The sequence below is a fragment of the Chrysoperla carnea genome, chromosome X (assembly GCF_905475395.1).
Source record: "Chrysoperla carnea chromosome X, inChrCarn1.1, whole genome shotgun sequence".
Classification (NCBI taxonomy): Eukaryota; Metazoa; Arthropoda; class Insecta; order Neuroptera; family Chrysopidae; genus Chrysoperla; species Chrysoperla carnea.
Window position 1 is genome coordinate 36,292,516 of NC_058342.1, and position 22,760 is coordinate 36,315,275.

The 22,760-nt window shown below is 31.4% G+C and overlaps 2 protein-coding genes across 8 annotated transcripts; one reads left to right on the forward strand and one right to left on the reverse strand.

The window, feature by feature from the left end:
- Nucleotides 1-1,009: 1,009 nt before the first annotated feature.
- On the reverse strand, nt 1,010-9,621 carry LOC123302630 (solute carrier family 41 member 1-like). Of its 7 annotated transcripts, none has more exons than XM_044885657.1 (6): nt 9,571-9,621; nt 4,120-4,615; nt 3,197-4,049; nt 2,833-2,838; nt 2,598-2,746; nt 1,010-1,262 (listed from the first exon to the last, which is right to left on the reverse strand). In XM_044885657.1, exons 1-6 carry the CDS (start codon nt 9,582-9,584, stop codon nt 1,074-1,076), a joined length of 1,707 nt encoding a protein of 568 aa, XP_044741592.1. In that variant the 5' UTR covers nt 9,585-9,621; the 3' UTR covers nt 1,010-1,073. The 7 variants fall into 7 exon arrangements, with proteins under 7 accessions (XP_044741592.1, XP_044741594.1, XP_044741593.1 ...); XM_044885659.1 differs by lacking the exon at nt 9,571-9,621 and adding an exon at nt 5,963-6,218 and having other exon boundaries at nt 4,120-4,612; XM_044885658.1 differs by lacking the exon at nt 9,571-9,621 and adding an exon at nt 5,963-6,218.
- Nucleotides 9,622-15,962: 6,341 nt separating this feature from the next.
- On the forward strand, nt 15,963-17,819 carry LOC123302654 (phospholipid scramblase 2). The gene is made up of 5 exons (XM_044885695.1): nt 15,963-16,084; nt 16,153-16,551; nt 16,681-16,898; nt 16,976-17,302; nt 17,447-17,819. Exons 1-5 carry the CDS (start codon nt 16,075-16,077, stop codon nt 17,480-17,482), a joined length of 990 nt encoding a protein of 329 aa, XP_044741630.1. The 5' UTR covers nt 15,963-16,074; the 3' UTR covers nt 17,483-17,819.
- Nucleotides 17,820-22,760: the final 4,941 nt, after the last annotated feature.

Consider the following 22,760-nt stretch of genomic DNA (forward strand, 5'->3'; position numbering starts at 1 on the left):
ATTTTATTTATGAGTGACTCATACCCGACTATTCGTAAAAGCTTGAGGCGTTCCACATCCCTAATTTTTTTTTTCGATTCATTCTTAATATTAAGCGTCTCAAGCTTTTACAAATAGTCGGGTATGAGTGACTCATAGATAAAACTTTTTTTCTACTTTTTAGTACAATAAAAGCTTGTCCCTTAAAAAGTATTTTTTATAAAAATTCTTAATTTAGGACCAAAAAAAAAATTATATATATCAAATATGGTGGAATCGATTGGAAAATGAGGACGCCACCGTCATCCAAACTAAGCTTGCAAGCAAAATTTCAGTTCAATCGGAAACTGGGAAGTGGATCAAATTTGACTTGGAAGATTTGATTACAGATATGGAGTGTAGAGAAGAAGGAGAATCATCTCTTATGACTGTTTGACCAAAAAAGTGTCCACAAAAAGCTGTTAGATTATAGTTCCAAAACCAACTAAAAAGGCGCTGATGACCACTGATGATTCTTGGCTATCCTACTCTATTAACTTGTTTAGTTATCTATCCTACTCTTATTACTTTGAGCACATGTTTTAAAATGTACACTTTTGATACATTATTTAATGCTTTACGATGGACACTTTTTATATACAGAGATGATTCTCCTTTTACTCTACACTCCATAATTACAGACAAGACAACGGGGCATGTGAAACTAAATAAAAGCTTGTAAAAATTGGCGAGACTCCTAGATTAAACTATCGAAGATGGTCCTATGATCTTATTTTCAGATGACTATTAGATTTTTTTTTTTTTTACTAATAATTTTTCCCTTTTTTTGGCATTATTGTCGATTTTCAATTTTTTTTTTTTAATAAGGAACAATTGAAAATAATTATACTGATATTTTGATAATAATACTTTAGGCTAATTTTTTTTTTTGGTAATAGTATGAGATTATCTAGACTACAAATATTTTGTATTTCTTTGACTTTTTTTAGGCAATTATGAGAAATAAAATCTAAAAATGGGATACAAAAAAAAAATCAAAATTTTTCCTGGAAATGACTACAAAATTTTGATGAGTAAAATGTTTAGATAGAAAACTATTTGCCAGTAGCGGTTAATTCATGATCCCCTACTAAATACAGCAACTGAAAAGCGATCCCTAATAAAGATATGCCTAGTAGATCTCCCAATGATGTCAAATATGGTATCGCTGAATTATCTGGATCAATTTTTCTTGCCCACATCCAATGTATCATAATATGAGCGATATATAGCAAGGTAGCAACCTGGAACAAAGAAATTGTAATATTAATTTTTACCCGACTGAGAAACGTAAAGGAGTGGTCATGTGTGTTCTTGTATGGCACACTAGAGACCAAACGCGTGAACCGATTTTGATAATTTAGACGTCAATCGATTTTTCTTAACCTTGAGAGTGCTACTGAAGATAGAGCAGTAATGACAATTCAATATGGCGACCAACAGACGCCATATTGTGAAAAGAATGTACATGTGTTCCTATGTGGTGCAATAGAGACCAAACGCGTGGACCGATTTTGATGATTCAGACGTCAATCGATTTGTATTCACCTTGAGAATACTACTGAAGATAGAGCAGTAATGAAAATTCAATATGGCGACCAACAGACGCCATATTGTGAAAATAATGTATATGTGTTCCTATGTGGCGCAATAAAGACCAAACGCGTGGGCTGATTTTGGTGCTTTAGACGTCAATCGATTTGTCTTAACCTTGAGAGTGCTATTGAAGATAGAGCAGTAATGAAAATTCAATATGGCCACCAACAGACGCCATATTGTGAAAAAGAATGTACATGTGTTCCTATGTGGTGCAATAGAGACCAAACGCGTGGACCGATTTTGATGCTTAAGACGTCAATCGATTTATCTTAACCTTGCGAGTGCTACTGAAGATATGGCAATAATGAAAATTCAATACGGCGACCACCAGACGCCATATTGTAAAAAAGCAAACAATGAAAGAAGTCTAACCCCGACCCAAAAATTTATGATTATGTTTCCAGAAACTAATTTAATAGACTTTTCACTAAAATTATCCTTCTTCATGGTAAAAATGAATCCCTGGAAGTCAATAGAGAGGTTTGAGAACCATAGTTTTGGGTTGGAGTGTCTCAACTCGACCCTGAGAGTAAATTTTTATGTTTCTAGAAACTAATTTGATGAATTTTTCACTAAAATTATCCGTCTCTATGAAAAAAACGTCTGGTCGTCAAAAGACAATCTTTAAAACACTAAAGCCTTGGATTGAGGTGTCTCAACCCGCCTGTGATAAGTAATTATTATGTTTTTAAAAGTTCATTTGACGATTCTTTCCCTAAAATCATTATTCTCTGGGGAAAATGAAAGGCTGATTTTCAAAAGACAATCTGAATAATTCAAGGGTTCTGATTGGGGTGTCTCAAGTCTTTTTTTGCGACCAATGTTGGTATAAACTGTACTTTATACATGCATTTACATTTGGATTCAGCCAGAACCTTGTCAGTTGGTTATAATAAGCGTTTTGTCGTTATAAACGATATCTTATAAGGGTCCAATATTGGACGATGTATGAAAGAAGTTTTTGTAATAGTTTTGTTTACCTGAAGAACTGCAGCGCATAGATATACAACCACAAATAAAGCTGTTAAGGCTGCCATTCCCTGTTTGATATAATTTATGGTATAAATGAATATGATATGTCCGGGAACCACCATTGCCATTAGAACTCGAGTGGTACGCGCATGAGGACCTATAAAAAACCATAATTAGTGTAATTATTCGATAATATTTTTGGATGTGTCCAAATTCCTGACAACTCACAATTTTTATACTTACAATTAGCTAGTGGAAAAAATGAAAGCATGAAACATATATTTTCATTATTTGAGTAACAATTAAAAAGAGAAAATCAATTATTTTTATAATGTTCCATGGAACCATGACTAGTCTTAGTCCGCAGTCTTTTCATGTCATGATTTTGAACACTAGAAGTATCTACATGAAAGGGCTGGAAGAAAGTGGTGCAAAAGACACTTACATAAAAATTTCCAACCCTCTAACTCAATTTTAATGAACTCTGGATGCAAAATGTAGAAAAATATGTTTGGTATTTGAGGTTATGAAGTTGGGAAGTTGATATCATAACCATAATATTACAAATAATTGAGCATAAAATAAGAATATTTATAAAAATTTGTACCTTTGCCACAAAATCCAGCAACAGGTGTAATAAAAATAACCGTGTCAGCATCGACCCCCTCCACATCACTCGTATTTGGCAATGTACCCAATTCGGCTTCTTTATGTAACGCAGTCGATATACGACTTGCTTGCACAGCCACCAAATTACCACCGACTCCATTAATCACCGGCTGAAAGACAGCAATTCCTTCAAATCTGGATACCATAAAATCCAAAATTAAACCACCCAAAGAACTAATTAGCATGGCAGCCATAACTGGCGTCCAACCATTGTAAAGAACATCTCGCGTATGGACATTTTTTTTGGCAATCCAAATCCACAACGGTGTAACTAAGACGTAACCAGCTATAATTGACGGTGCTAACCAGTCCTGTTTGCCAATTGAATCATACAGAATCGTTGAGATCCAAGATAGTAACGTTAATGAGGTGATATCCCCTAAACTTGCGGCTATCGGTGTTGCCACATTGTCTGGATTGATATTACAATGTCTAGAGAACACGATCACCGCGGCTGTTATTAAGCCAAGTACAAAGCTAGCAACGCTCGCTGTTACTAAACTACTAGCACACAATAAATACGCATGATCCAATTGTACACTTTGTGTTTTGATCGCTCCCATAACAACAGCCACCACAGATGCCAGAAACCCAACAACAATCGCTTGGCATTGTATCAATGTTAAATTACCGACAATCATACTCCATTGTTGCTTTGGTGTGTCCATGTGCCCTAAATTCGCTTGCGTTGATAAACGTGACGCTAAGGTCATCTCTAAATTACCTTTTAATCCAAGCAATGCTGGCACTAATATCACCAATTCAGTTATGTTTTCAAAAACTGTCCAATGCTGAAAACAAATATCAAAATTTATTACCAAAATTCTGGATAATTGGGAGAGTGAAGAAATAGTGACTGACCTGTACAATATCCAAAACTAATCCAGCACCAACCATGCCTTTGCCAGCAATTAAAAATGGAATGAAAACTTGTATAGCAGTTTTTAAATAAGTTTCTTTGTTTTCGTCCAAATTATCGCACATCTGACTTTCCACAACAATGTCCGGTAATTTCTTGGCCGACGATGGGACCTCATCCTCAGATGCTAAGATGAGATCACGTTCCACGGCTGTGTTCGCTTGAGATTCAGTGTTTGTGTTGGCTAATTCTAGATTATCATTTGTAGTTTCATGTTGTTCCATTAAATTTGATAATTCCAATTCGGTTGAGGGTTCGTTTAATGATTGACGCGACATTTTTGGTGATTTTGTTCGAAGGCTTTTTATATCACCAATATCACTTAATAAATTATGTGGGGATTGAGCGTTGTCGATGCAGCTGTTGTAGTTGTCGGGAGCTTCGGGTGGCTGCAGATTACGGCTGTCCTTGGACCCACTCCCATAGGACAACCTGCTGCTAAAATCATATAAATATACATCATTTCAATTTATTTGAACCATACAAAATGTTCGATTAAACACTATTTATTTCATTCTAGATACTCTTTGGCCACTTTTTAGTCGATGTAGTGGACTTGTTTTGAGAGCCTAAATGGCCGAGCAGTCTAAGGCGTTTGTCCATTTAGACATAGGTTGTGGGTTCGAATCCAGGCAGCGGCAGTGTGAACAATTATGATTAATAGGGCGGCACCCACATCAAAATGTAATTGTAATTAAATAAATAAAGATCAACAAATAATGATGGGGGTGGCCTCTGTTATAAGCGTAGCCTCTGGGGGTGGCCTCTGTCAGAGAAACGGAGGTTAAACCCCATTATTATTATATAGTGGACTTGTTTTAAGGATTTTCTGGAGTAATTTGAACTCAAAAAAACCCGAAGTTTTCCTAAACGCAAAATTTTTTGTGATCTTGTCCTTTTTTTTGAGAGGTTGAAGAGTAAAGGATAAAATTCGAAAACATTGAACAAAATTTTTGGTCTCCAATAAGATAATTTTGATTTGATGATTTGAAAAAAATACAAAAATCGGATTCAATTGACGATTGAATGAATAATTTTTGAGATAAGGTCCTAAATCCCACACAAAGAACGATTTCTGGTAATTTCTTAGAAAATTTCAAATTATGTACGTGCAAAAAAAGCTATATTTTAGTTTTTTATTAATAGTAAATTAAAAACTTTTTAAATTTGATAAATTCAAATAATTCCCGCCATTTAAACCTAATCTACTTTTGACATGTCAAACTAAAATAACAAAACTAGTAAGATTAAAGAATTAATTTTAAAAAAACTTTACAAAACCTGTGACGTTTTCGTAACATATCGGGTAAATTATTAGGATCAGTCATTTTTCCAGCACTAAAAATTTGAAGCAAAGCGAAAAAATTTGCTGATTATCACAGTTGAGTTTTCTTTGACTGTTGAGAAGTAACAAATTTCAAATAAACTGAACCAACGGTAATTGAGTTAAAGTGAGCTGAGCTCTGGTTTGGTGATTTGGCTTAAGTTAAGCCCACCTGCGTTGTTCTGTGTGAATTTAAATAAAGATTAGAGCTAAAAAAAAAATAAATAAATATTTGTTTTGTCTACTTACAATCATAATTAATAAAAGTTTAATTAGTTTTGATAAAACTGTGGTTTCACATTCTTTCAATTTGTAATTTTGTAATTTAAGACGATTAAATAAATTCGAGATGGAATTAAATTACAAAAATGTTCCATGTGGAATTTTGAAAAACGTGATTTGTGTTAGGTTAAATAAAGGTGGTAGGGGTAGTTTGGTGAAGTTTTAATCAGCTCACTTACCGTTATATTTCGATAAATATTTTTGGTATTTATTGCAAATAATTGAATTTTCATCATATTTTCGAAATGAAGTTAATTGACTTGGGTCACTTTGGGTGCAGTAGTTTGTTAGATTTGAGCAAAGAACATAATAATTTTATTCGCCCTTCAAATGATTTCTTTCACAATGTGTGTGTGTCTTCTGCCTGCTTATTTTTTAAGGGATGATTAAAATCACCTTCACCGTACACATGTGTATTCGATTACATCTTGTAGTCAACTGTTTTCAGTTGTTACTCTCTCTTCACTTTAAGTTAAGGGTTGTAATTGTATGGGTCCGTTCGATTAGACTAGCTTATACAGGCGTCAAACTAATCCCAAGATGGCCGTCTTAAGATATACTTTGCGTTACTAATAATGACGCATATTGTTTCATTAAAAATACCCATTTTATCAAAAGCGGTTATTAAATAAACGATCGTTATAAAACTGTTAGTCATTTTTTTGAGAAATAGAATAGAACAAAAGTTGTTTATTGTTTTATAAGGAGCATTTCATGCATTTAAACTTTTGTTCTACTTGACCTTTGTTGGCCATTTACGAACTCGACCTCACTTTTTACGGCCTGAGCACGCTGTAAAAATTTCAACTTTATATCTTTTTTCATTTTTGAGTTATCCTGTACACAGACGGACAGACAGACAACCGGAAATGGACTAATGAAGTGATTTTATGAACACCTTTACCAAAATTGTGTGGGTAGCATCAATATTTTTAAGCTCTAGTTACAAACTTGGGACTAAACTTAGTATACCTTGATATATTACATATATACAGGGTATAATAATATATGACGCAAAATAAAACGTATTTTGAGTTAAATACGTAGTGTCAGTCACATATGGAATCACTCATTAGAAGTGAACATTTGAGTGTGAGTTGGATTTGATGTTGATAGCGCCTATAATACCTAGGCTTAGTTTCATCATCTCTATGAATGAATTCTTTTTATCGATTTAAAACATTTCTATGTGTATTAGTGGTGACGACGACGCGACCCCCGATTTAATTATTACGTCATTGTCAGTGGATTCTCGATTGTACTTTGTACGGAATGTATCCGAAAATTCTCGTAATTTGTTACAAAACTTTTTTTTTTGTTAATTCAAATTATTGATCTATGTACGTCTATATGTGTGTATGTAAGCGTAGGTTATGTTTTCGACCTCGAAAATTCGATGTCGAAATTTTCTCCATTTACGATAAAGGTTTCGAATTTAACGAATTTTGTGAGAATGTGATGAAAGTAAACGATTAATTAAGAGTTAATTTTTTCTATATTTAACTATTTGTTGCTCGGTTAAATACTTGTTGCTCGTTTTACCTTAACTTTGAAAAAAATTTGTCGTTAAATACATCTTTGATGGCTCAAATAACTGAATGCGTTACGAAGGATCCGATCTTGCTATTTAGCCGCTCCGGAAAAAAAATAATATTTGCCGCCCTTTACACTCATACCATATACACGGTGTTTTTTCTTAAGTTGACATATGCTTGAAACTCGATAACTAAATTTAATCGAAGAATGATCTTCAAACGAAAAATATTAGTTTCAAAGGCACACATATTATACCGGCATCGAAAATTTGAATAAATAAAAACAATAATTTTTTTAATATACATCTTTATATGGAGGTTTTGTGGAGTTGACATCAGAATGTGGAGTTTTATTTTTAGATGCTTCAAATATTTATATTTCTTATAAATAGGTTTTACTGTAACTTAATACGTATCAAATATCTTTTCATTAAGTGAAATTTTTTTGTTTCAAGGTGGTCCCATACAGGTGATTTTCATTTCAAATATGTTTTCTTTGTCGAGAACCTGAGAAAGGACCAAAACAGAAATTTATGAGCTCGAGAAGGGCAATTTTGAAACTTTTAGCCCAAAAATTTAATTTCATTTTTAAATGGGGTTATAACTTTTGGGACACAGTGTGAACAATGCTCACATTTTATTTCTGAGAAATTTGCTTGAAATATTTTATTCCAATTTTGATCTAAAAATCGTGCCAGTAATTATTTTACGATTCTTATTTTTAGTCAATACTAACTTAAGGCTAGACAAAAAGCACTAAGCACGTTTTTAACCGTTGCTCAAACAAAGCAAATTTTTATCGTAAATTAGATTTTTCGACCAAGATTCATCGAATAAATTTTATTACAATGTGTTTGAAGTTATTCTTTCAACTTACTCAGATTAACTTTGGGCCTAATAAAAATGTTTAATGAAATTTCGGAAATCTATAATGGTATTGGCTTGTAGTTTAATTATTTGGCGCTGATTACAAGTGCTTTTTTATTGCTAATCGAAGGCATAAGCATCAGAGTGAAAAAGATCTTTACCTTTATAAATTATATGCTGGAGATAGGGAAGACTGATAATCTGTTTTACTCAAAGAGCTTTCAGCGCCTCCACAAAAAGTATGCTGTGAATACACCAGCATAATTTTTTTTAAATTTAAATTTAACGGAACTACAGTGCCATCTGTAATTGTCAAATCGTAACAAAAAATCGATAGTTTGAAAATCGCTACCAAGATGACGCTACTACATAAATATTTTGGAAAATTTTGTTTTTCACATTATCCGCGTTTCTGTAGGCGTGTAACTAATCAATTTAAATTTCTTATATTAAATACTATCTGTAAACGAATTTTCATTAAAATCGTTAGAGTCGATTTCGATAGATATAAGGATAGACATATTTAACTTTAGTTTTATGGGAAAACGGTAAATCGATGATATGTTTTCATAGATTTCTCCAAAACTAGCCGGTGGAAATTAATTTAAAAAAAACCTAAATAAATTATTGAAAAAAAAAAAAACAAACAAAAAAAACCGTTAATTAAGGACTAATTAACGAGGTAGGAGCACGTCTGACTAATTAAGGAGGTAGGAGCACGGTTATTGGGACACAAATTAAAAAAAATATATTTTTTCAATTTTGATGGTGAATTATATTATAACTTAACAATATAAGACGAAAATTAATAATAAAATTTTTCGATATCTAGAGTAATTTTCCAAATATCGAAAATTGAAAATTTGGTTTAATTATTTAGCTTTCGATATTGCGAAAATCAAGACAGATTTCGAAAAATTTTATTCTTATTTTTCGTCTACATTCATGAAGTTATAACAAAATTCATAAGGTACAAATAATTTCAACAAGTCTAAACTTACTTTGACGCTTGTACTACCTTAAATAAAATATCAACAATTCAGATTTATATGTATTAATGTTGGATCAACTTTAAGGTAATAATTTGAATAATAAATAAAACCAGGTTTAACTGTAATTTTAAATTTGTTAGATATATGTATCAAGTAATGATATATGTCATTGAACAATGGACATAATAGCAAATATCCTGTCCAGTTTACGGTGTTAAACTGTTAACATAGAGTAATTGCAACTCGTGTAGGCGATTTAAAACGACCTTAATGTTTGCGCCATACTCAACAGAAAACAACTGCCCAAATTCAAACTCCTTCAAACTCCCAAAAAAAAAAAAAAACACAATAATCTTGAAATCCCCGAAAAAAATAAAAAATGATACCACTTACATTTTACTTGTCATCTGATAATTTTCACTTGAGTCAACACAATTTTCAAATTTTCCATTTTTTCATCGACATTATCCGAAACATTTTTTAATCACTACACACTTGTTCAAAAATTTTCACAACACTAAAAATCAATTTGCAAAAAATAAAAAATAAAAAATAATTCACAAAATAATAAAAAAAGTTTTTAAAAAGCCATTGTTTAAAAAAAATGTCCAAAAAAAATCGATTAATTGATGCGTTTGAATGCTAAACCCATATTGTTTGCGATTGAAGAATGATGAACGATCGCGATGTTAAGAAGGGTGAACGATTCAAATGATGCGACAAGCGATTGTTGTATGAAGTATGAGTAAAAAGTCTTTTAGCGCGACTAAAACAAAAATAAACCGATTCAATTAATTTAGCCCATGATAAGTATTCAGTATTTAGTAAGGTATGGTATGGATTCAACACTCAATATTAAATATAAATACCTAAGATGATGATTCGCGCCGATTGCGATTGTCCTAATCATAAAAATTATTGAAGGTTCCACTACCGTATTAATCTTTCCGTGTTACATTATTTCTGGAGTACTTCATATATTATTCGTTGTCCGTCATCCAATCCAATCAAACCTACACTATATTCTGTTTTAAGCTAGTTTTCAATTTTTTCTCATAGGTTTTATTTTATTTTATTCTTTTTAACCGACTTCAACAAATAGAGGAAGATTTCTCAATTCAATTGTCAAGTGAAACAATCCAAAATTTAAATTTAAAAAACATACTTTTTTCAAGTATTTAAGTTTTCATTGCGCTAAATAATAAAAAATAATTTTTTGTTTTATAATCCAAGTGGTAATAAAAGACTCTTGAGGTAATAAAAGACTCCTAAATAAGATAGTGGAAATCTGGCTGAAAGGTAAAACTAAAACTTTTTCATTGCACCCCTCGGAAAAGTAGAAAAACACCCTCAAAAATTATCATAATTTCTTCATTCTCTTCAATTATCTTCATTTGATTTTCTGGGTAACAGGTCGGTCTCGTCTTTGGGAAAGAGGTCGTTCTCAAGGAGGGTACAGATGACTCTTGGTCTACCTCTCTTTTATTTTATAATTATTAGGGCTGAACGATATCCTTTAGATTAGGCAATTGTAGATTCTTCTTTAATACTCGTTTTAAGGGAAGGAATATGATTGTTTCCAAAACAGGAAAATATATTTTGAAAGTCCTTCAAAAAGAAAGTACTCAAAAAATGTTCAATCTTCTCGAAATATTTTTTGTATAAATTCAATAGATATTTCACAAGTTTCAAAGAAAAATACATTGAAACACAATTCAATATATAAGTATTTAAACAATTAACTTTGTTATGTATATATAACATATATTTTAAAATATTTGTTGTACTTAAAAATTGGCCCATAAAATTGTACGCGGTAATGGTTATTAGCCAAATGTAATCCTTTCATCTGAGCGCCTAGACTAAAATCGATTTCAATGATAACATTATTTCAGTAAATTTGAATGTAAAGGTCATGCGATTATTGATGCATAGAAAATAACAATCAGATAATTATTTATTCAGAATGGCCCCCTGTCCTTATCACCAAATCTCTACTCCCTAAATTTAATGTTTTTTTTTTCTACTGTTGATCTTATTCTTTGGCATAAATTTTTAGGCTGTAAAATTTTGAAGTTTGTAAATTCATCTAACATAGTGTTTCCCCAAGTGGTTGACAACGCTCCCTTGTGGGTGCTAGAGGCCAATAGAGGGGCGGTAAAGCTCATTTGTATACGATAAATGTAAGTACCTGGATGGACGAGCCTTGCTCGTTATTTATTTAAAATGAAACCTAACTAGATCAATTTTTCGTCCCAAAACCCCCCTGCATACTAATCGTGTAACAACGCCATCTACTGAAACCTATCTTTAAAGTTTTAGTGTCGGTAAAGCAGTTAGTTGCTCCCAATTAAAAAAATAGTATTGCTACTCGCCAATAGATGGCAGTAAGAGTCACATTTTTCAGTTTGTTTCAGTTATTGCTGAAAACACGGATAAAACGCCATTTTCAAAAAATGAAACCAAGCTAGATTAATTTTTCACCCCCAAAAACCCCTACATACAAATTTTTATGAAAATCGTTTTAGCCGTTTTCGAGATTGATTGAATTCCAAGAATTTAATTTGCTCTGTAATTAAAATGATACCAGAAGTTAATTTGGTGAATCTTTCAATCTTCCTTGAGGAAAAATGAAAGCTACAACTCGACGCGTTTATCTTCTAGCTTGTCTTTTATGGATTTTTCTTCGGAGAAGAATGATTTTGAATTATATAGAATTATATCTGTGATCTGTTTGTAATATGTCTATGATGGTATTGAGTTGAGGGCTTGATATTTGAATGTTAGTTTAAAAATGAGACTTATTGTAAAATTGAAGCACTTAAAATTTATTCACCGTCACCGTCACCGTATTCCCACTAATCAAACTCAATTATATGAACAATATTTATGTTCAAATAGAAACCGCTTACTTAAAACCATTTACTTATTCTTATGTAAAGCCTGTTTCACATTACACTTAACATACACGTTTGTGCTTGATTCAAAAAACGAATTGTGAAACGAAAACTGTTGAAAATATGTAATTATAATATTGCTTAATTCAATGAACTTACACGCGCTAAGTATGTATGTCAAATTATTATTTATATAATGCTTTGACAGCAGTTATTTAATATATATAGACTCACATTTTTGACAATAAACTACTTCTAAATCTTTAACCACAAGGACTTTATTTCGATTTCCTCAACAAAGGAGGGGGTTGGGTTGAGTGTGGAGTTGGGTTGTCTTAATAAATTATTGAAAACAAAAGAAAAAAACCATCGTGCCTGACTAATTAAGGATGTATGAGCACGGTAGTGGAGCCACGAATTTAAAAAAAATATTTTTTCAATTTTGATGGTGAATTATTTTATAACTTGACAATTTAAGACGATAAGAAAGAATAAAATTTTTAATAAAAAAATGAAAAGAATTTAAATCGAATCGAATCGATTTTAGAATCGTTCATTATTGAACCCAACACTATTTGAAGTGTCCAATGTAATACAGGTCTTATTGTTTTGTAGTTCTTTAATACATTCAACATTGAGATACTGTAATTCTTCAATTTGCAATCAGATATTATATGTTAAGGGGTAATGTCACTTTCAAACACTAGAAATATGATTGATTTCCCAATAATTTCGAATGATTAAAATGGCGTCTATCAAATCATTCGTTTGTAGTGGTTGTAATTCTGTAAATATTTGCAGTGTGGTGATCTGTAAGGATCTTTCACGAAATCGCGAACCTCTTGTTCTTCTTAGCAAACATTTTAGTCATATTTTCGTATATAAGTGTTCGAAATACGATTTTTTCTGATTTTTCAGCTTATTTACAGGGAATTTTCACACCTACTCATGTACTTTCGTTAATTTAATATAAACCGTCCTCAGTAAATTAAAAAAACTTAATTATGTAGAGGTTATGATTTTTAAACTTAACATTTAGCGAGCGAAATATTTGACGCATGTGTAGAATGATGCTGATGCGAGTGTTGACGGTTTAAATATTTGAATTCTCGTCATTAGATAAATAATGTAAAAATGAATTGAAATAGATCAAACTATAAATTGATTAATATTTATTTGGTATAATTTAATAATTAATAATTTGATGTCAGCATTATGAGTTTTGTTTGATTTCTAAATATTCACAATAATGAATTGAAAGAATGAATATGAATATTTCATAATGTTTTTTAATAATAATTAGTAACAAAGTATTATTTATTATTCGATTTGAATAGGTGTAAAATTCTATGAAATATTATTATATGTAAAATCTTATTTAACAATTATTAATATTATTGTAAATATTTCATAAATCTACATTTTCCTATTATTTTTTTTTACTCGTCTACGTTACTCAAAGGAGTTTAAATTGTCGAGACTCAACTGTAATTATTCTAAATTGAAAATTATGCAAAACAAGGTAGTTAATTTCATTGGGGTCATGTTGACCCAAGTAACAATTTTAGTTTTGCAAAACTATATTTATTAAATACATCAAGAAAATGCGCGGACAATTTTTTTAAAAATATCTCTTAAGTTGACCAACAGATGGAATAACAAAAAATAGGATTAATAGAGTGATTAGGACTTCCCACTACTATATTTTTATCTATGATTAGGACCTGATAATTAGAACATTTCTCAATAAATAATTTTGTTAAAATAGTCACATAATTTATAAAATTTATGATTGATAGTGACCTTGTGTTAAAATTAACAACAATGACAAATTATAAGTAATTCTAATCCGGATTTAAAAAGTATCCGTTGACCGCATCAAGTAGCTTTTTTAAAATAATTAATACAAATTATGACATGTCAGAAAGCCATAATGGATAATATCTTTCAAAAGTAGATCATTCAGTTTCAGGAAAAACAAGTGGACCAAATAATTAACTGAGTTAATTATTGAAATACCATGTGTAGACGTTGATTACGCTATCGTTTGTTTTTTCACGTCACGTAAGTAAAAAGAGATAGTCAAAGATATATACATACATACAATTTTATATAATTTGCGCTCTCACGGGTAAACAGCGATGTTTTCGAAAAAATGTTTCAAACAAAAATTGTTTATTTTTTTTTAAGGAACATTTCTTACATTTAAACTTTTGTTCCATCTTTAACGGTTTACAAGATGGGTCTTACGGACCCAAGGCTCAATTGATCTATGTTGCTCATTTACGAACTCAACCTTACTGTGATATCTCTTTTCGTTTTTTGAGTTATTGTGTTGACATACAGCCGGAAATGGACTAATTGGGTGATTTTATGAACATCTATACCAAAATTTTGTTGGTAGCATCAATATTTGTGGGGTCTAGTTACGAACTTGGGCTTAAAGTTTTGATCTGTTGGCTCTTGGTCTAAATCTATAAAATGTTTAGTCTAAACTAAATAATATTAATGTTTTAAAATTAAAAATAATTAAATTTTATTATCAAAAATATTGTATTTCGATTTTAGCAATTTAGATAACAATACAGTACTTATATAGTTTTATTTTATCAATTTTATTTTATATTATTTAAAATAACAATAAAAATTATTAAATAACAAAATATATATTTATAAAATGATAACAAAAACTTGCATTCCATCTATATGTATTAGTGATGGGACGAATATTCGCATTCGCATTCGCAAAAAACGATGCGAATATTTTTGACAAAGAATCATCAAAATTTTGTATCATAAATTGGGAAGCAACCCCAAACTTAACTAAAATGTACGATTAAATGTGTAAGTTGAATAAGGATCAAAGAAATGCTTTGGGTTAGTGTGATCATCCAGTTCTTTCGAATTGTGTTAGCGTCAAAGAAGTGACTATTATGAAAGATATCTGAAAAAAAAAAGAAAAGATATTTAATTTTTATTTCGATTTTCGAGATGAAAACACACTAGCTTTGTGTTAAAAACTTAAAAATATCTTTCAAAACCCCCGCAATAAATACAAATATTAATATTAATGTTTTTTTTAACCCTGAATTCATGCGCACACTTTTTTCTATATGCATTTATCAAATTTTATATTTAGCGCGCTTTTTTTATAACAGTTTAATTCAATAATATTATGTTGATTGAAAAAAAAAATTCCTTATCAAATATTTGCATAATATTTTGCAATCAATCATTTTGTATGACTAATTATGGCATCAGTAAATGGATCTTTTTTCAAAAGAACCGGTAAACATGATAAAGAATGCATCTGTGATTCACTTGTTCTCTCTTGATAAACAAACGTCACAGTAAAGCTCACTTTACAATGCTTGTATATTATACGCAATTTACAGTTATTTGCGACACGATTGGCTTTCAGAATGAATAATATAAGCTATTTTCTATGACATTTAACCTGTTAAACATGAAAATCGCTTATAAACTTTTCTATCACGCTACGTTTTTAGGTTATGATGTGAAAATAATGTGTCAAATTAGTCACCATTATTTTCCGACCCTTTTCATTGAATTTAATTATTGTGTTAAGAAAAAAAAACGTGATATCTAGTAAAACCCGTTTAAACAGATTCTAAAATTTTAAATTGTAAGTTAATTGATATGATTTTAACTGTGATTAAACCGTTTCCTGGATGAAAAGAGATGAATTGAATGTAGCTTACAAGAAGAACGACAAAAATAAAACAGATGTATATATTGTAATCAGGACCCATATCAGCGTCTCTTATAATTCTTAGTCTAAGGAATATCCCCTTAAATACGTCATGGCTATCGTTTTAGAATGATGTGCTACAACTTAACAGTCCTATTGTAATACGGGCTTTAGGAACAAATTTTTATAATTTTTTTGAAAGTACACTATTCTTGTCTTGTCAGAAAAACTAGTTTGGTGGTGAAGATATCATTTAAACTTCAGTGTTGATTTTTTAATTTGAAAATAATGTATAATCGTGAGTATCGACCGGATTAATTGATTAATCGTAGATTAAAATGTAAATAAATAAAAAAATGTTTGCAGCTACACAAATAGCATATGGACCTAGTGAAGGTGCACCGCCTTTATCGCATCAACAACAACCGTTGATGAGTTCAATGAGCCCACCGCCGGTTCAAGCAGGTATGCCACCATATCCTGGACCTCCTGGTCCACCTGGTAATCAAATACCACCTCCAGGCTATGCACCACAAGCAAATTATCCACCAGGGCCGGGGTTTCAATACCCAATGGCAAATGCACCAGGTGCACCTCCAATGATGGGTGGACCTCCAGGACCACCAGGTCCAGTTATGGCACAACCAACCGCTGAAGCCAATTGGATGCATGCACCACAAAGACCTGTTAATTGTCCACCAGGTCTTGAATACTTAACAATGATCGATCAGCTGTTAGTACATCAAAAAGTTGAATTACTTGAAGGTAAATTTTGTTCTTATATCCGATTGCCATGTCCCCAATCCGACCCTTTAATGTTCCAGCTTGTTCCTGATCCTTTTCGCTTAAATTTGCAACCACCAAGTAAATTGGGGAAAATTTTGTATTTTTTAGTTTTCACTGGATTTGAAACACGTAATAAATTTGTAATAAAAAATTCGTTAGGACAACAAGTATACTACGCCGTAGAGGATTCTGATTGTTGTACTCGAAATTGTTGTGGTCCGATGCGACCATTTGATATGCGAATATTTGATAATTTTCGCAATGAGGTCATACATTTAAATCGTCCACTTGCTTGCGATTCATGCTGTTTCCCATGTTGTCTTCAAGTAAGTCTTTTAGCCTAAACTTAGTTCATTCAGAACCAGAGCATACTTTCTAAGATTCGATCTTGTTTACTTTTAAGAGTGTTGAAGTGTCGTCACCTCCTGGAACTGTAATCGGTACTGTCGAACAAAATTGGAGTCTATGTTATCCATCGTACTCCGTCAAAAATGAATTTGGAGCGACTGTACTAAATATTGAAGGACCATTATGTAAATTCTCATGTTTTGGAGACGTTAAATTCAAAGTGATGTCAGCTGATGGATCCACAAAAGTTGGTAAAATATCAAAACAATGGTCTGGTCTGATCCGTGAAGGTTACAGTGATTCTGATAATTTTGGTATTACGTTCCCCTTGGATTTGGACGTCAAAGTTAAAGCCACGTTATTGGGTGCTTGCATGTTGATTGTACGTATTTTATTTAGAAATTTTCACAGATTTCTCACATTTATCACGAAATTGGAATTAGAGAAAATATGACGTCTGATAAAATGAGAAAATTCTTTGTTGTCATCGCATAACTTCCATATACAAATTTATTTGTTGTTTCAGGATATGATGTTCTTTGAAAAGAGCAACAACAATTAAGTGAAGCAGCAGCGGCGCTGATTTATTCTCCAAAATGATGGCTAATGGATGGATGCACTCAAAAGCCTCAATTCCAATTTTTTTTGAAATCCCACTGTTTTTTTTTTTAATCAAATTTACTATTAGTTTTAACTATTCGTTGTTTTTGTTTGTTAGGTTTAAGATACTGATAAAACTGCGCTGAATATAGTCATTAATCAGAGTCAGGGTCAGGGTCGTGTCTTAAAAAGTGGCACAAATCTATAAAGCACGATCAAACCATTTGTACGTCACGTCACGGCACGCACAAGCGGGAAGAATGCGACATTTTTTAGTACTAGGATACGGTATTGTAAGAATTGGGTGAGGGGATGTTTGGAGGGCGTAAACGAAGGAAGGGCTCCAAAGATACAAAGTTTTACGTGACGTAATTTATAAATAACCAATTTTCATAATTAGCGATCACGAAAACTTACTTAACGAGGCCAATTTTTAATGATTTCTTTTGATTTGGACACGACCACAAAGATTTGTGCAAATTGTTTGATTGTGTACGCATGAACGCGACCCTCCTCTCCTATTATATGTAATTTTATTTGACCAAAAATTATTTTAAGCAATCTCGGAGATACTCGTTACAATTTTAATTAAAAACCGTCCAACAGAATATATTTACAAACTTTAGTTTCAACAAATTGATTTTTTTTAGATCTGTAAAACGAATTCAACTGAAACTGAGACGTAATCTCCATATTTTTTTAATAAATGTTCAAACTTACATAATGTTGACACTTCGCGTTTGTTCCTCTGCGTTTGCAAAAGGCCAGGAACCAAGATGTTTATTGAATTGTTAACCGTTTTAATAAATTTTATTTTAAAAATCGTTTCCTTCTCGATTTAGATTCATAGGCGTCGCTAGAATGAGCATATTGAAAAACACCGAAATATAAAAATTGATGACTTTTTGTAATTTTTCACAACGTAGTGACGCCTATGGTTAGGTTTACAAATGTAATTTAAGCACAAATACAATGACTGAACAAAAATTTCCAAAAGTTGTACCAGAAATATTCGATTTTTATCGAATCCAAAACAATTTACACTTAAAACAAACCCATCGTTCCAGGGAATTTTTTTGAGACTCCATGATATCGCCTCTCGACAGCTTGCCACTATCCAGACAAATACATTATTTCCGTATTTTTTGCCATAGAAATATTATTTGACCAATTCGATCGTAGCAATCCTGTTTTGTTGTAGATTCCCCAAAAATATCCGATATTGGAAGACAATAAACCATACCATGTTTTTAGAAAAAAAAAAAGGAATAATAATTGTGAATTAATGGTTTTTGGTACGACGGGACGCGACGCGACGCAACGTCCAATTAAAATGAAATACTCAAAGCACAATTAATCGTTTGTTTGTTTGTACTCAGCACTCAATTGAGCATTTCAAGTAAAAAATATTCCCGTAATTGATTAAGCCTTATTATGAATATTTGTGCCCTAATTAATACTATATTTATATACGCTTTTTAAATTTATAATTATGATATTGCAGGCCAGTCAACCAGTCTTCTTGTCAGTCTTTCAATGTTTTCAAACCAAAGACTAAAGGGCTTGGCATGAACCTTCTGGAAAAACATTTGTTGCAGAGTCCTTTTTTTAAAATGGATAAAAATATAAGCTCTTTCTTCCAAAATGAGCAATGTCATAGTTATTACTTTAAAAAGGCAAACTTATAATTAAAGAATTTATTTACTATTTACAAAAGAATTTACAGTAAAAATTTTATAATCTATATATTTTATAAAGGCCTATCTATATGTAATATATATTACGTTACGTATAACGTTACGTTACGTATAGTTTTTAAGAATTTATATGTTTTGTTTTGTGTTTTTTAACGCAGTTAATCATTCTTACCACAATCAATGGATTTGGGGACTTCATCTTTCATATTTTTATAAGTAACAACTTCTATTCTACGAGCTACAGCTATTAAAGAGTAAGAATACCGATGCAAACTGCGCATGTGTTTTAATAAGTAATACGACTTACTATCATGAAGCTTTCTCTTTCGATTGCAATCATATTTTGAAGGGACATGGTTGAGAAGCACTTGTTGAAGAACCCATGAATTTTTTCCGTCAATTTAAGTCTCAAAATTGTTCGGGAGCTAGTAATGCTGATTTACTTCAAGCTTTGTACGGACTCATGCGCAGTTCGTTTATTTGATACCCACCGCGATTCATTAGGCGGCTTTTTCAACAAAAATTGTCCTTCTCTGAGAAAAAGTGAAAACTCAGTTTACAAAGTCTATAGAATCGGGATAAGGCGCCCTTACCTGAGTCTTCATCTTTTTACCTTGGTTTTCTTGCCAACGGAGTTTGATTTTCTTTAGGAAATGATGATTTTTAGTGAAGGAGTCATTAAATTAGCTCCTGTTAGTACTATTCCTCTCAGGAGGAGTATCAGATGATGATTTCCAGTCTTTGTAGGGGTAGGATTTTGATTCGACGAAATTGTACGATTTAAGGCAAGTGTGTTAATATAGCTTAACGCTTTTCAAATGAATGTGATACGTTTTATGTCATAGTTTACGTATAGAAGCAAATTGTTTAAGAATTTCAGACGATATTTCAGAAACTAATCGCTTAATCGTTAAATGAACACAATTTTTGAAGTTTTTAGGTCATATTTTCTAAGGAAATCGAACTCACTCAACAATTGGAAGAGTAGTTTTTGAAATATTGCCTGCCTTTAATTGTTCCAAGAAATCTTTTTGTATATGTTTTAACAATTAGAGATAACGTATTCGGGTTCCTAATAAATAAACCTGTTGATAATCCATGAAAAATATCTTCTAACAATGAATCTATCCACGGCAAATGATGCGCTACAAGACCTTCTGACCTTCTTGTAGATCATGATAGATTTTTTCTCTTGCGATTCTTCTATGCCTAAACTATGTTTAAAGTTAAGTGCCATAATTTTGATTTCAAAATGTATGGTTCCAAAGAACAAGGAATGAAAATTATTTTTAAAAAAAATACTTAAACAAAAAATGTTTCAATTAACAAAAATATTTTAATTGTTACAAAAATACAAAATAAAAAAAAAACAATAATTGTTTGATTGTTTTTAACAAATTATTAAAAATACATTTTTGTAAATTTGTTTTGTTGTTTGTTTTTTTAGTTTAAATGCCTTCATTGCACATGCGAGCGCGCGCGTTAATATATATATTTTTTTTCGAACATTAAAAATTAAAATTATTTTGGTGTTATTTTGACTATGCAAGCAAATTGCAATATTCGACCGTAAGATGGTGACAAATTTGGATGCCTTATTGTTTCGCTTCTACCTCGGAGAGACGCTGAAAAGTATTTCAGTATTAACTAAAAAAGAAGGTCAAAAAGTCAGTCATGGGGACTGTTGACAGAAGTGAAAATTTAAAACTTTGGAATGACAGCTCATCAGCGATGTCAATGATTCACCAGGCAGGTTTAATTTTTAACTTTTTCCCCTCCTAAAAAATGCCAAACGCGTCTAAATTATTTTTCAATTTTGGTTAGCTCATTCTATTCGAAACTGAGATAGTTTTCAGATTTCTCCGAAGCAATAGAAAAAAATTGGGTGACTTGATTTGTCATCATCTTTCGGTGTAAATGCCCAAACTTAATATGGACGATAAATTTTTTTTACAAAATATTTTTTTCTTTATTTATATATATATATAATTTTCCTTAATTAATAAATTTTCTTTTTATATATACAAAATTTTCCTCTTAACGTTAAGTAAAAATTATGTGATGTTTATATTTGCAGTTATCCAGATAAGCTCACGTGTTAGTGGAGTACATGCAGGAGCCATCTGGAAAAATTCTCGGATTAATTTTCTTTGCTTATTCCCGTTCGAAAGACTTTAAAGGATCTAGAATTTGCTCGTCGAAAATCTAATCTATTTTTTTTTCTTTTCTAGCTTACAAACAACTTTGACATAAAAAATAAAATTGATTTAAACCAAAATTTAATCAGATTTTTGCCTGATTTTTATGAAGGGACGACTTTCGAACAGGAAAATGCAAAGAAATCGAATTTTTGGCTACAGATGCGCTTGCATGTGCTCCCCTGTGTGAAATTAGTGATCAAGAGATAGTTTTTTTAACATTTTAAAAATAATACTAGAAAAAATGGCATAGATTTGGGCGTTTATAAATACTGACACAGAGTAGAAATATTTTGGCAAAGCTGAAAAATAATATTGCACTATAAAAAATTTAGTCTTCAAGTTACATGAAAATTTGTAACGAGACTCGAATCCCCTACGATTCTAAATATAAGCAAAATAAATTTAAGAAAGACGTATTGTGAGCCTCAACGAAAAATCTTTGAAAACGTTTCGCTTATATTTAGTATCATTGTCAGCTAATTTCACACACATATTAATTAAATTAAACCAAAGCAGAGCTTTATCTTTCTCCCAATCTTTTGAAAGATAAAACAAAGCTGTTTTTTAGTACGTGTTAAAAAAAATTCTTTGCTAAAACTAAATAATTATTTGGTCCACTTTTTTTTTTAATAAATTTTTCTTTATCACATGTTAAAAATGACTCCTGAATTATTGGAAGCGATTCATGAAGACTTTCATGTTAAAAATTATTAGTTTTTTTTTGTGTGAGAGAAAATGAACAGCCCAAAATTTGTAAATAACCAGGATCTGACTCACAAAAAAATTGAAACGATTTTATTTTTGGCATCACATCGACATCGACAATACTACAATTTTTTATCCGGATCAATTTAGCTTATCTTTATCTCATCATCAGATATTTTACTCGACTCGTAATTTCTTTATCATTCTATGAAGAAAATTGAAAGCCCGACTGTCAAAAGACGGAAAAGCTACCAATCATGGAATGAATATATCACACTTCCAAAAAACACAGTTAACTATGAGATAAAATGATTGGAAATGATTGTGTATCGCACTTCAAATCCGAGCTACCAAAAAAGTTCAACAGCTGCTAACTCAACCCAAGTTCAGTCGATCCAACTAACTTGCAAAAATTTAAAACGATTGGAGCGAGTTAGAATCGTTCCAATCCAACCCTTTGATGTTCTAGTTTATCTTTTGACGATCAGACTTTCTTTTTGTGAAAAAGTCAGGGCGCAGAATATCTTTGGCCTCTGATGTGAAAAAAAAAACACTTTATACGTAAATTGAGAAAATCTAAAAAGCCAGAAGGGCGTAAGTTTTGTTTTTGATGTCTAGATGAATGAAACCAAAATAA